The sequence below is a fragment of the Melopsittacus undulatus genome, chromosome Z, assembly GCF_012275295.1.
Source record: "Melopsittacus undulatus isolate bMelUnd1 chromosome Z, bMelUnd1.mat.Z, whole genome shotgun sequence".
Lineage (NCBI taxonomy): Eukaryota > Metazoa > Chordata > Aves > Psittaciformes > Psittaculidae > Melopsittacus > Melopsittacus undulatus.
This window is the reverse complement of record NC_047557.1, coordinates 9,294,931-9,309,329: the sequence shown is the minus strand read 5'-3', so window position 1 is coordinate 9,309,329 and position 14,399 is coordinate 9,294,931. Positions and strand designations below refer to the sequence as shown.

The window sequence follows — 14,399 nt, the reverse complement described above, 5'->3', positions numbered from 1 at the left end:
TTAGCCAGAACAATAATGGGAACAATCTGGGTAGAGGACCTTCCAAGCATGTTTGACTTCTCTTTGGTGATCGTTCTAAAACGTCTTCATGTGTACTGCTGGTTGGTGACCCACTGGGTAGTGGTCTCTGGTGTGCTGTGGAAGCATGGCAATGCAGAAGGCAGGGCTCAGCTCTCTTTCTGGTTTCTTTTTTGATGGGTGAGTGCCTTTGAATCTTTGAACTTTGTATTGTTTTCACAGGACAAGATGCAAATGTAGAAACTGGGAGTTAATGTCGTGCTATAAAGTTGTTCAGTGTCTTTTTACAGTACAGTGATTCTTTGGAAAGGTGCACCTGTGGTAAACAACTTTTACTCTCTGTAGCCAGCAATGTAATTTTGAAGCTAAACACTTTTTGATATCTAGGTCAAATAAAGTAAGTCAGTATTTGGCAACTCTTTAGCCATTAAAAGTCCTTAATGCTGTGCTCAATTTTGGCCTTTTATTGTAGCTGGTTTTATTCTACTGCATTACACATTTGGCTGAGTACTGCAAATGGATAAATGCCTTTGTACTACAGGGATAAGGGTCTTGATCATCAAAGGTGCTGTGTAGGTTGCAATAAAGAATTAGAGGTGTAGATAAAGGCAGATTTTTTAAAAGCTCAAATTACTTTTGTTTACAGAACCAAATCCAAGGTATTTTAAAATGGGGATTGACTTGTGAGCAAACACTAGTAATCTTGATAGTGGGAGATGAAGTGCAGTAGACTGTAGTTTACTACAGGTGTAGCAGTGAAAATTAGTAATCTATTGTAGGTGAAGAGCTTAAAGGGAAAAAGCAATAGCTCTGTTGCTGTTTGAATTTTCTTTAATAGCCAGATTGCTTGATGCTGGTACTTAAGGATCAGGTTTTTGTAAACCAAGAGAATACTGTCGTCTTCCTGAATCCAGGCTGGGACGTCAGGAATGCTGGAATTTGTCTTTTAATGCCTTTCTTTTTAATTTGTTACAGCTACTTCATCAGTTCCAGCGCCTAAGACAGAGCCTCCTCCCTCACTACCTTCTGCTGGTTCTCTGCCTAGTGTGGTATCCACCACTGCCTCGCTTTTGCCTTCAGCATCGCAGCACGTGGCAGCATTGCCCAGCTTGCCCCAGTCTGGTGATTTGGCCAGCTGCTCACTTTCCCAGTTAAGCAGGTACAGGAGGAGTTGTGATAAAGTGAAAGGGTTTCCGTTCTGGGGAAAGAACAGACATAAGGGCGATTGTGCACAGGGGCTGTCAGACACCAGGGTCCCCTTTTCTGACATAAACTAGGAGAGAGATCTAGGAAAGACCAGGATGTTTCTGGTTTCAAAGCATCAGCTTTGGGCTGCTTTTTAATGATAGAGCAACACCTGCTGCCCTCAAGTTTTTGTGGTATATGAACAACTTTGTGTTTCAAGGGGCTGTTGCTTCAGTCATACCAGCTAAATTGATTCCCTCAGTTTGCTTTCCCTACTTTGTCCACAGTGCCTGCTGTTTGTTTAGTGTTGTATGTTTGAGATAATTCCGTAACAGTTTACTTCCTGGTTAATTTTGAAATATCGTAGTTTCATTTATATTTGTATTTCTTAAAATTAAAACCCAGAAATAATTCCAAAGGGAACATGTGTGGGTTTGTGGGTGGGTTTGTTTGGTTTTCTAAGACATTTCCTTAAGACACTTCGAAATACCAGATAGGCTGTGCCGGATGCACTTCCAGGAACACCTATCTCTTCTGCACTATCCATCTGATTTATCTCAGTACTTGTTACATGAGCTTCATCCTAAGGCAGATGACATCCTGAGGATGTACTAGTTGAGCTGTATTTGTAATGCTCACCTTCATACTGTATTTGTTAATGTAAGAAACTAATTTGGTGGGGTAACAAGGGTTTTTTTCCTGTTGCACAGCTAGGACATTGTTGATTTTCTGTCAGTACACTAGCATTTTCTATTTAATAATGTCAACAAGAATTATTCTATTCACATTAACATCATGTCCCCACATTTGTTTGTTGAAAAGCTGTAACCATTGGTAGAAGTTTTAAATGGAGGGTGATGCTTCTGGGCAGATACCAAGTGCCATGAAAAGAAGATGCCTGAATTCTAAGCATGTCTGATTTGGTTGTGCTGGTGGCTGCTATATGTGTCTCTGCCATAGGTCAGAAACTGAATTAAGGCTTATTAGAAGAGCTGGGTAGAGTGGTGAAGGAATGGTTTAAAACTGCATGTTGAACTGAACTATTTCTTTCCTTGCTGCCTGAATTGATGTCATTGTAATTCTTGCAGATGGGGAGCAGTTCTAGAGAATGGCAATAACATTAATCTATGAAACTACTGAGATTTGTTCTGGTCCCACACCTTGAAAAGCAGCCAGATTTTTTGCCCTTAAGTCAGGGCGTATACTTCAGCCTGCAGCTTTGTTACAAAAACTGATGTATTTTCTTGTGGCTATTTCCATACAGAATACTTAAGTATTTGTTATAGTTGGGATTTTCATGCCTCTGATTCCCCATGAGGAGGAGTTTCTTGAGCACCAAATCATATGTATTTTTTATGGCTTTCGTTTGCCTTTGTTCAGAGTTCATTATATTTATTCCATACTGTACATTAAGTTATGTTCTTGACCTCGAGTGTAAAGTCTAAGTTTTATCAGTGTAAATGTTTAAGAACCAGTTTCAGTCACCTTTCAGGGAGATACTTAAAGGCCTTGGGATTACAGATGAATGTTGGTGGTGCTGAAAGTTCCCAGGCTCGCTCAGACAGGGGAAAAAAAATACGGTACTAAGGTTTTGAATGGTTGAACTAACCTTATGCAGGTTAAAATGTGAGAAAAAACATAATAAAACAAAGCACTGCCTCACATAATTAATACCTGTGCCCTGTGGCAGGCAGCGGCAGGTGCTTAGGAAAAGAATGAGGCACAAACTTTGTGTTCTGTGTACCTTCTGGTTTTGGATTTTAAGTGTCTTGGTGTTGTTGCTGTAAAATTCCTGAAACAACTGTTTTTCTATAAATATAGTGAATTGATAAATACAAATTATTGGTGTTTCAGATGTTTCTTGTTTATAATATTTGTCTCTGCAACTTTTTTTTTTAAGTAGTAGGATACTAATTTAAAGGAAAAAATGTCTGTAGGGGTGTGTATATATGCACAATTTTCTCTAGTATTCTACTGTGTGTTTATGTATACATGCATCTACAATTTTTGTGCTTTTAACTAATATCCTACTACCTACTCGATATTTACATATAAATATATGTTCATATATATGAAATAAATAATTTTAGTAATCCTTTGCAATTTTTTTATAGCTCCCTTTCCAATCATCAGAGCAGCCTCTCCCCTGCCTCAGTGTTGTCTTCAGGCGCATCACACGTGGTAAGACCTATTTGGATTTCAACAAATGTTTGGCATATGGTCAGTTTATCTGATTATTAAGACCCTCTCTCTTAAAGTTCATTGTGTCCCACTACCCTCCAAACCAAAGCAAGAGCCTTATCTCAGGGAAGAAGGACTGCCAGCCCTCTAGTGGTAAAAAAGTCTTTACCATTTGTAATTTGTATTAGGTCAGGAATGGCTGTTACAGACTTGCCACTTACACAACTGCAGATTAAAACTTTGTGCCAGCAAGGGGGGAATGGAAAAAAGAAAGGATTTTTTGCAGCAAATACACTGGGGTGGGGAAATAAGTCTTTAGAAGTGTCTGTCTGCTCCAAAACGTGGACTGTTTTTGTCTAGCAATCTGCACTCCAGAGGTTAGCTGGCAAAATGCAGGTGGTGGTGTGATACATGTTGTGACAGATGTCTCATGACAGATGATTTTGAGTTTATCATGTAGCATTGTTGTCACCCGTGTATTTAATGCATTTGTTTCCAATGGTAATGAATGCAGTGCTATAGATGAGGTTCCACAAACAAAGGTCAGAAACACAGCCTTATTCTGTGATGGGGTACACCTGTACAATTCCAGTTGGAGTCTGCAGATTATTACTTTTCTTTATGCCTGTATTTTGGTTTGTAATGCTCCATCCCTATGGAGTATGTAACTTGAAAGTTCACACTTAATCAAACATCCTTTCTGTTGTCAAGAGTTATTTTGGCCTCTGTGTGTTGACACTGTTTTGCAAATGTGATCAGCTTACAGCTGAGGCACTCTGAGGTGCTGGATTTAAGAACTCTTTTGTCCTCATTTGTTCCTGCAGTACATCTGATCTGAGCTTGTTTACCACACTGACTCTGTGTGGGACACTGCAGTTTTAATCTTCTAAATTCCACGAGTGCATTTGGAAACAAATAGTCTTTCGAAAGAATATAGGAGTTTGTCATAACAAGCACTAGCTTAAAGGAGTGTACAGGCGAAGGGCAAGAAAAGATGCGATGGAGTGACGTTTGAGTTACTATGGAATAATTTAGTGATGATGTAGTGATACGAATTTAACACTAATAATTTTCTTTGAATACTTAAAATCACAAGCATGCAACTTAGTTGCTTCCCTGGTATATAGATAATGCTTATCTTGCATGTGCTGCTACTACTTTAAAGATTGTTGGGGGTTTTTTTAATGGTTGGTCATCACCGCAACATCTTTCACTGTGGTTTATTTGCTCTGTGGTTATAATTCTTTTTGTCTCCTTTGTAGCACACTAGTGTTGAGAACACAAGTTCGCTCCAGCCTTCAACAACTTTTTCAACTGTTTCAACCTCAGCCACTAGCACCACCTCTTCAGTTGTCAGCATGGCAAGCAGTATGAACACTACAAACAGCCTTGGCCTGAGCGTTTCCAGTGTGTCCATACCAACTGCTACCACACGGGCAGCTCCCTTAGTGTCTTCAGGTTCGCAATATTAACAGATCACGTGGATAGACAGAGGACTTCAGTCGACAGGGCTGTCAGTTGAGCATCTCACCAGCCATAACTACGCTGAGAAATCCACACTCTCGACTAGCATTTTCAGCATGCTTAATTTGCTGGCTTATAAAATAAAGTTCTCTGGCTCTGTGTATTTGAAATATTTCTTAGGGTATTATGTAGCATTTATATAGCACATTCCATCCACAAAGAGTGTGATAAGTAAACACCAATGCAGTTCTAACTTTGGAAATTTTGGTTTAAGAGATTCACACTGTTTGTATCACAGGTTGTGATCAGCTTTTGGCTGTGAGTTCACCTTAGGTTTAATTTCAGTCTTCTCTGTGACTTGAGTTCATTTGCCAGTATCAATATATACTGCAATGTCCTCATTATCATACGCCATATCACTACTGCCACATGTACAGAAGGGAAAAAAGTGTCTGGTGTCTGGGTCATTCCACAGCAAACAGTACTTCAGAAAAAGGGCCCACAGAGAGAGAAAGGTTGGGAGGCCTCTTGCACTGAAGTGGAAGCAATGATAAATTCTCTTTTGCTTCTCCGTAAGCAACTTGAAGTGCAAAATGGAAATCCTGTGGAGGGAAGTGAATGATTCAGATATTAAGATCAAACTTACTTACAGAAGGATTTCTCATTCCCATGCTTTGTAAATGAAGTGTGATGACTTCCCAAAGTGCCTTTATTTATTTATCTTTTTTTCCACTGCCTACTTCCTAGCACTGCTTCATGAAGGCAACAGAAACTGTTTCAGTCATCTTCTTGTTGCTAGTCTCAGTTGCAGTTAAGTCACCCATGAACAGTATGCTGGCAACATTTAGTGCTTTACCGTCTGCTGCTGGTGGTAAGGGGGAATGTGTTGACGGAGCAGAAAATGAGAGAATTTGCTCTCTCAGATTGAGAGCAATGCTTGAATTTTGCTTTCAGGAAAGGAGTGAGGAAGGAAGAAGTTTCTGTAATTCTTGTAATCCCTTTGGAGAAAGTAAATGGCAGAATGAGTGTTCTGTGCCGGGACTGCTTTCAGTTCTAAGCCACCTGTACTTTTCCTTCCTTGAGGCATGGTTAAACTCTTCAGCCTATTTTGACTGTTTTCATCAACGAGCACAAAATTATTCTGCTTAGTTGTGCTAAACTATCACAGTGCAGCCACCAGGGCTTGTGAGCGATTTTGTCTCGATGCTGAAGCCTTATCTTATCCAGAGGCTCGTTAAAGTATCTGTATTTTGATTCTGCAGGCAAAGCTCCCCCAAACCTGCCCCAAGGTGTACCACCCTTGTTGCATAACCAGTATATTGTGGGACCTGGAGGACTTCTGCCTGCCTACCCAGTAAGCAATTTTATTGTTCTGTCCTTGACTGCTTAACTCTTAGTGCAGGTGGGCCCCCCAGACCTGCTGCTGTCTATGCCAAGGCATTAATGTTGGCACATGTTGCACTTGGAATTGCTGTTCCAAATGCTGGAGGATGTATGAATTATATTGCCAGGGCTGGGGGGGGTAGTTACTGTTGATAGTAAACCGCAGAAGTGTTCGTACAGACCTCATTGGCTACTGCTGAAGCTAAATGTGCATGTTGCTTTGCTTTTCAGTGCTATCAGGTTTTAGGCCATTTTAGTAGAATTACACTCATTCAGGTTGGTAATACTGGAATAGATTTACTATAGTAATGGTTGAAATGTTCCATGTGTCCTGTCCGCCATACTTTGAAAGATTGCATGTAGCTGCTTAGTGTCTGACCAGGATCAACACAGGTTTGGTTATCTGTTATTCTGAATTGGAAACTTCATCTTTCTGTATCACACTGAATACAAGGGGATACATTAGGTCGCTTTGTGGTCTAGTCATAAAATAACAATTCCTGCTATTCTCTGCTGCAGTCATTATTTCTAAGAAGGCTGATGCTCTTATTCCCAAATCTGAATGCCTTGTCTGTTTTTCATGTGTTGGTGAAAGATGCATCTGTAGAAACAGTGTTGAAAGTGGGACAGTCAGAATTTCCTCAGAGGACTGCTCTCAGTAAGAAACATCAGAGTGAAAAGCCATTTTAAGCATAGCTGTACCAGACTTAAAATTCTACAGCACATTGTGGTGGCACAAGGCAATGTGTAGCTGTACACCTTTAAAATAGACTGGGCCTAAGTCAAACTCCTGTTTAAAGCCCCAAACTGGTCAGAGAAAATTATTATAATGATGTTGTATTTTTATCTGTCTTTAAGCAGATTTATGGTTATGATGATCTCCAGATGCTTCAATCCAGGCTGCCAATGGTAAGTAAATGACATAATTTATTTACATTTAAAGAAGTTATCTTCAGTGTTGATCAGTTGTGTTCAGTTTGTTGAACACAAACTGGTTCATTTAGTGGTGGTTAAGACCTTATCCTTATGTTTTGTGTTCTGTTTTCTTAAATATCCACAAACGGTTTTTCTGAGTGGTACAAGCTGATACAGAGCAACTGTTGCATCATGCATTTGTCATCTAGAAATTCTGTAAACAGCAAGTATGGTCTGTGCTTTTGAGTGGAGAAATCTATTGTTGTAGCAGCAGTATGAGGTCTTCTCAAATCTAGTTGAAATATGAGTGTGAATATTTAGTTTTGCCAACAGATCAGATTGAACACCGAGTACACAAATTGATAGCCTGTAGGTGCTCCTGGTGTTGGAGGTGCTCATAGATGGAGATCTTTGTGTACATATCATGGCAATAAATGCAGGTGAGCTGCAGGAGGGAGAGTATACAAAGTTTTCATTCTTACCAGATCCAGAATGTAAATGGCATGTTAGAGACACCGAATTCCCAGATTGAGAAAAGATCCTCAGCCTATGTTACAGAAAGGCAAAGAATTTTGTTTTCAGGAAAGCAGGAGAGGGATCTTGGGAGAGAAAGTTAGGTAGTTTGTAACTGAGAAGTCACAAGATAAAATAATGACATTTATCTGGGGGGGGGGGGCAAAAATGGAGCAATAAGCTGTGACCTGGAAAAGAAATATCACTGGGTGAATGCGATAATTAAAGGTCCACGTCAGTTCTGGGTCTTTCACATGGAGTCTAGGGACAGACAGAGTTAGATAGTCAAAGATGAATACAGGAATGTTGCAGAAAAACCCTGTCCGCCTGCACATCCAGAATTGAAATAATAAAGACATGCGCATTGGTGCAGATAGCCAATGAGGCATGATCCTTGGAAGAACTGTAAACTGAAATGAATAGCAAAGCTAGAAAAGCCTTGTCTTGCAGCTGTGACACACGTGGTTACATTGGTGGGATCTCTTCTAGGATTGCTGTTCACTTTCATAAGTCTGCACTTCCCAGATGTTTCCTCATTTTCTGTTGCTCTCTGGGCAGGACTGATTTTCTCCACATAGCTGGACCACCAGAGACATGCAGGGGCTGGAGCTGAGCATGACTCTTAATAGAAATTTAAGTTCCAAGAGGCAAGCAGCTGAAAATTACTGATGTTATATATCTGTAGGGAGAGCAAATGGAAAGAAATAAATTAAAGGGTAATGCATAATCTGAAATGAGGACAGCAAAGCCGCAGGAGAAAAGATTCTTAACCTCTCCATTAAGAGAAAGAGTAAGGATAAACTAAAGAAAATGTTAGGATGCATGTTGTTAGTGTGGCTGTGTAACACTAAGTTCTACAACATCTGGAAAGCAGGTGCTAGGAGGATGGTACCAAACTCTTTTCAGTGGGGCCCAGAAAAAGGACAAGGAGCAGGGGTCATAAACCAAAAAAGAAGAAGTTTCACCACAAGAGATGGAAGACCTTTATGCTGAAGGTTACAGAGAAATGTAACAGGCAGCCTAGGGGGGTTCTGGAGTCTCCCTCTCTGGAGACACACCAAACGTGCCTGAAAGCATCCCTGTGTAAGGTGCTTTAGGTGTCCGTGCCTTGCCAGGGGATTGTACTGGATGATGTGCAGAGATGCCTTCCCACCGTAAGGATTCAGTGATTGTGTGACTGTGAGTTCTGCAAGGTTTTGGAGCTTCCTAGAGGCGCGTTGTGGCTTGTGTGGGCTTGGGAGTGACTGTGGGAGGTTTGTGTGTGTCAGGCGGGCAGCGGTGAGCAGAGCCACCTTCCAGCAGACAAGGGGTCTGTGGCCGTGAGTGGCCGAGCTGCAGTGTTTGCAGGGATGGGGCGTCTGCCATTGGTCTGAGCAACCTGGGGGAGGTTTTTAGCACTGTCCCGCTAAACAGCGTCCTCCTTGTAGCTGGGCTGAATGTCGGCTCTTGTGAGCGTCAAGGCCTCGCTCCTTGTGCGATGGCGACAGGCCCTGTTGGAAGGGCTGTCCCCATGGTTCTCGTAAGGCCTTTAAAGGGCGCTGGAAGTTGTCTCTGGAGTCTTGTGTCGTGCCCAGGCCCAACTCTCTGGGCCTTTCCTGCTCAGAGCTGTGTTCTGAGGCTGCGGTGGTGTTTGTGCTCCTGGTGCGGGAGCGGCTCAAGAGGTCCTTGCGTGCCTCGCGTGTAGTGAGTAGAGCAGAGGCGGCGGTGATCCTGCTTTGGTGTGAAGTGGGCTGGGTGGTGGGAGACATTGAGGATGCCAATGTCGGGGAATTGGTGGTGCAGAGGATGGTGCTGAAGTCTGCCAGAGGCTTTGCAAAGAGGTGTTGGGAAGCGCGTGGCTCTTTGGAGAGGGGTAAAGTGCGAGTGCGGGCATGGGGTGTGCAGCTAGGTGTTTGGAGCAGGGCTTGGAGTAGGTGCTGGGGAGAAGTGTGTTCTGCGCGGGCGAAGGAGAGGTTGTTGCGGTTGTGAGAAGAGAGGCAGTGGGGGCGTTTTGTGCAGAGGTCTTTATTGGGTGTGAATCCATAGGTGAATAAATAGGTGGCAGCGAGTGCCAATAAATAGAGCAGGTGTGTGGGGAGCAGCGGGTGCCGGAGCCGCGGGGTGTGGGCGGCTGTGTCCGTGGCTGTTGCGGAGGGTGCTGGAGGCCTGAGGTGGGTGCGTGCGTGCGGGCGCTGCGGCGGTGGTGCCGGTGTGGGGTCGGTGCGGGAGCGTGGGGTGTGCGGGCTAACTGCGGGCGGTGCGGGTGAGGTTGTGCACGTGCTGGAAGCAGAGGCGAGCTTCGAGGCGGACGTGGTCCCAAGCGCAGGCGCTGTGGTTGTGGGCGCGCAGGAAGTGGTGGATGTGTCGGAAGTATTTGTTGATGGTGAGGAGCGGGTTGCGGGGCCCTTGTTGCGGGAAGAGCGTGACGTTGTGCGGCAGGCAGTGCTGGAGGCGCTGGATGCGGTGCTGGAGGCCGTTGAGGAGCTGTTGTCGCGGGTGGTTGTGCCAGTGTTGGGGGGTGCTGGGGCTGCTGAGGGTGTTGAAGAGGTGCTGGAGTATGCGGAAGGCGGTGTAGGCGGCTTGCTGCGGGTGGGTGCTGTGCAGGAGGGTGTCGGGGAAGAGGGGCAGGTGGTGGTGGTGGTGGCAGGGCGGTGTGGGGCTGGGAGCCATGGCCTGGAGGAGCTGGAGGCTGCGCCAGGGGAAGGTGGCGTCGCGGGCAGGCTGGTGGTGGCAGGCGAGGCCGGTGGCGAGAGCCGTCAGGAGGAGCAGGAGCCCAAGGCGGATGTGTGGTGTTGCGGGCGCAGGCATGGTGTGGCTGTGGGTGCTGCCTGGGGGTGCTGCGTCTCTCTCGGTGGTGGTGCGATCGGGCTGTGTGCTGGGGCTGCTGCCGGGTGGCAGCCTTATGTGGTGCCAGCGCGGTTTGGCTTCCCCTTCCTTCCTTCCCCGCTTTCTGCTTGCGGCCAGTTTTGTGTTGTGGTTTCCAGTTTGGGCTGGGGTCTGTGCTCCTGGTGGGGAAGAGCCTTTTGTGGGGTGTGTGTGTGTGGGGAAGTCCTTGGCCGTGCTTTGGGGTTGTGTTTTGTTTGGTGCCACTTCTGGCAGGGGTTTTGTCATAGTGGTTGTTGGAGATGGGAAAGCTGAGGGGCAGGCAGATGTGCGGCACTTGTGCTGCTGGTGAGTTTTGTTGTGGTTTCTGCTTTGCCTCTGTGGCTCTGTCTCTTTCCAGTTGTGTTGTGCTGGATTTCCCTTCCTGCCAACTAAGTCCGTTTTCCTTTTGCTGGGCTGTGGGGTTTGACTTTCGGTCTATGGTTTCGTGCCACTATGTCACTGTCTTCAGTGATGACATCACTGGTTATTCTCTTTTTGGGTTCGTTGTGATTTTTTTATATTTGCTATTCTTTCATTCACTTGTTTCATTCAATTTGGGTGTGATTTTGTTTTTTTATTATTTGTAAATTATTTGTTTCTGTACTGTTGTATGATTTCCCTCTCTTCACATGTTCTTTTTGTATATTCTTCCTAGTCTGTTGCTTGAGTGCTGTGTCTGTATTGATGAAGATTTCATAATGCCTTTGCTTCCTGTTCTCTGTTTGAAGCTCATTGTTTTTTGGAACTCTAAATTGTTGTAACAGTTGTTTTTTGGACAATTTTTAAGATTCAGCCATTTATATATTCTTTTATTTTCTCTTTCTGCCTGTTGAGGAGTTTGGTTTGAGCTCCATGTGTTTGTGTGATGTTGAGCTAAATACTCTCTACAGACAATTTTTTCCCCCAGATTTCTAGGTTTTCTTGGAGATTTGCATTTGTATTATATTATCATTGATTCTACTGCAAGGTCTCAGTTTCTGTTGTTGTTTCTATCTCTGTCTGTGCATCAGGTCTTCTTATTGGTCTAATTGTATTCCAGTCGTGTGTTTTTTCTGGAGAGACCTTAGTGCATTTCTGTTCTGAGGTTAGGTCTTATGAGAGGATTTTGCCAATTGCCTTTTCCAGTGATGCTTTTGCATAACTCTCCAGGAATGGCCATCTCCCAACTGCCCTGATCTCTTCTCTGATGTTCATAGAATCACAGACTCTTTGGTTTGAAAGGGACCTTAAGGCTCGTCACTTCACTAGACCAGTTTCCTCCCAGCCCTGCCCAACCTTGGCCTTGAGCAGTGGCAGGGATGGGACCTCCACAGCTTCCTTGGGCAACCTGTGCCAGGGTCCCACCACTCTCATAGTGAAGAATTTCATCCTCATGTCTAATCTCAATCTTCCTTCTGTCAGTTTAAAGCCATTCCCCTTCATCCCTACAGGCCTTCGTAAAACTCCCATCTCCAGGTTTCTCATAGCCCCTTTAGGCAGTGGGAGCTGCTCTAAGGTCTCCCTGGAGCCTTCTCTTCTGCAGGCTGAACCAGCCCAGCTCTCTCAGCCTGTCTTGAGAGCAGAGGTGCTTCAGCTCTCAGAGAATTTCCATGGGTTCCTCTGGCCTCACTCAAGCAGGTGCATGTCCCTCTTGTGTCATTGCCCCAGACCTGAATGCAAGACAGCAGGGGACTGTCATGAGAGCAGAGGCAAGGGGCAGGATCCTCCCCCTTGACCTGCTGGTGATGGTCCTGTTGATGCAGCCCAGCATACAGGGTTGGTTACTGGGCTGCAAGCACACACTCCCCATGTTGAGCATGTTGGTCATCCTGTGCTTGTCATCAAGCAACACCTCCAGGTGCTACTCCTGAGGGCTGCTCTCAGTCTGTTCTCTTCCCAGCTTGTATTTATGGTTTTGTGTGGGGGTTGTAGTGCTGGTATGGTGTTCCTTGTCCAAATGTCACAGGCTTTGGTGGGTCCCCTCCATGCCTTTTTCAGGTGCATCTTGTCCATGCTACTCTGCTTGATGTACCTAGCAGTACGTAGGCATTGCTGTGAGGTGGTTTGCGATAGGGCCGTTGTTGGGAAGGGATTATCATGTCTTGGAAGGGGGAAAGGGTTGGGAAGAGAGAGGGTGGGTGGTGGGAGAGGAGGTGCACAAAGGGCAGGCATCATGTCCTCTGGCCAAGCATGTGCTCTCAGAGCCTGGCATCAGGAAGAGATGCCTATGGGCTTGAAGGGCCATGGTGGATCACTGAGTAGGTTGCTGTTTGGAGGCTTTGGCCAGGGCAGGAGGTATTGGTGGGCTTGGCTGCAGGAGAGAGACTCATCTCTGCCTGCCTGGAGATTCCTGTCTTTGCCTATCAGGTCCCTGCATAATGACCACATCTTTTTCCTTTTTTTTTGTTTTTACAAGAAGTCTTTATTTTCAAGAAGGACATAAATAAATAACTAACTAAATAAATAAATAAATAAAGCCCAAAGCAGTGCCAGCTAAATAAATACATAAATAAGAGTTCTTTCATTGCTGCAAGAGTCTCGCATTGTGCATGGGGACCCCCCCAGTCAATCAAGGGAGGTCACAGCCTGGATAGGCTGGCTATCCCCTTAGGTAATAAATACCACCCCTCTCTCATCCCCTTGTCCATAGGCTGCCCATAGGTGTGCAAGCACCACAATCCCCTCCTGCCTTCCCAGCAGTATGAGCAGTGCGGCTGTCCCAAAGCCCAGCTTTAGCCTCAGTGTGGTCATGCCCATTCCATCTCAGTGCAGGGTCCTGCCTGGAAGCGCTCTGGCTACCCAGAACAATGCCAGCCCAGGCTGCAGCTGAGTCCTCTCCATCTGTGGGCAGCGATGTTGGCTGAGGACAGGCATTTGGTGCTGGGGTTGGCAGAGGGTGGGAGCAAATCAACTTCTCATTCGCCGGAAGAGTGTGTCCAAGTGTCGGAACAAGGTGTGAGCCTCGTGGCGAACGTGGTCCCAGGCACAGGCGCTGTAGTTGTGGTCCTGGAGGTAGGTGGTGACGTCTTGGATGTACTTGTTGATGTTGAGCAGCAGATTGCGTGGTCCTCGGCTTTGGAAGCGTCTGGTGTTGCCTGCCAGGCAGCGCTTCAGGTGGTGAATGTAATGATCGAGGCTGTTGAGGAGCTGTTGTCGCGGGTGGTTGTGCCAGTGTTGGGGTGTGCTGGGGCTGCTGAGGGTGTTGAAGAGGTGCTGGAGTATGCGGAGGGCGGTGTCGGCGGCTTGCTGCGGGTGGGTGCTGTGCAGGAGGGTGTCGGGGAAGAGGGGCGGGTGGTGGTGGTGGTGGCAGGGCGGTGTGGGGCTGGGAGCCATGGCCTGGAGGAGCTGGAGGCTGCGCCAGGGGAAGGTGTCGTCGCGGGCAGGCTGGTGGTGGCAGGCGAGGCCGGTGGCGAGAGCCGTCAGGAGGAGCAGGAGCCCAAGGCGGGTGTGTGGTGTTGCGGGCGCAGGCATGGTGTGGCTGTGGGTGCTGCCTGGGGGTGCTGCGTCTCTCTCGGTGGTGGTGCGAGCGGGCTGTGTGCTGGGGCTGCTGCCGGGTGGCAGCTTTATGTGGTGCCAGCGCGGTTTGGCTTCCCCTTCCTTCCTTCCCCGCTTTCTGCTTGCGGCCAGTTTTGGGTTGTGGTTTCCAGTTTGGGCTGGGGTCTGTGCTCCTGGTGGGGAAGAGCCTTTTGTGGTGTGTGTGTGTGTGTGGGGAAGTCCTTGGCCGTGCTTTGGGTCTGTGTTTTGGTTGGTGCCGGTTCCGGCAGGGGTTTTGTCGTAGTGGTTGGTGGAGATGGGAAAGCTGAGGGGCAGGCAGATGTGCGGCACTTGTGCTGCTGGTGAGTTTTGTTGTGGTTTCTGCTTTGCCTCTGTGGCTCTGTCTCTTTCCAGTTGTGTTGTGCTGGATTTCCCTTCCTGCC

General features: G+C 46.2%; 2 protein-coding genes across 6 annotated transcripts in view; one reads left to right on the top strand and one right to left on the bottom strand.

The window, feature by feature from the left end:
• The window catches only part of UBAP2 (ubiquitin associated protein 2), a 134,953-nt gene that overhangs the window by 69,671 nt on the left and 50,883 nt on the right, over positions 1 to 14,399 (top strand). For 3 of the 5 annotated variants that reach the window (XM_034072988.1, XM_034072987.1, XM_034072985.1), the window contains 5 exons: positions 994 to 1,177; positions 3,318 to 3,384; positions 4,647 to 4,842; positions 6,111 to 6,202; positions 7,090 to 7,140. In XM_034072988.1, coding sequence (XP_033928879.1) covers positions 994 to 1,177; positions 3,318 to 3,384; positions 4,647 to 4,842; positions 6,111 to 6,202; positions 7,090 to 7,140 — 590 coding nt within the window. The remainder of the gene's footprint in view (positions 1 to 993; positions 1,178 to 3,317; positions 3,385 to 4,646; positions 4,843 to 6,110; positions 6,203 to 7,089; positions 7,141 to 14,399) is intronic. The other 2 variants (XM_034072989.1, XM_034072986.1) reach the window with 1 other exon arrangement.
• On the bottom strand, positions 13,095 to 13,986 carry LOC115945510 (interferon-like). Its single transcript, XM_031043748.2, has one exon. The coding sequence runs from the start codon at positions 13,951 to 13,953 to the stop codon at positions 13,390 to 13,392; it is 564 nt and encodes a 187-aa protein (XP_030899608.2). The 5' UTR covers positions 13,954 to 13,986; the 3' UTR covers positions 13,095 to 13,389.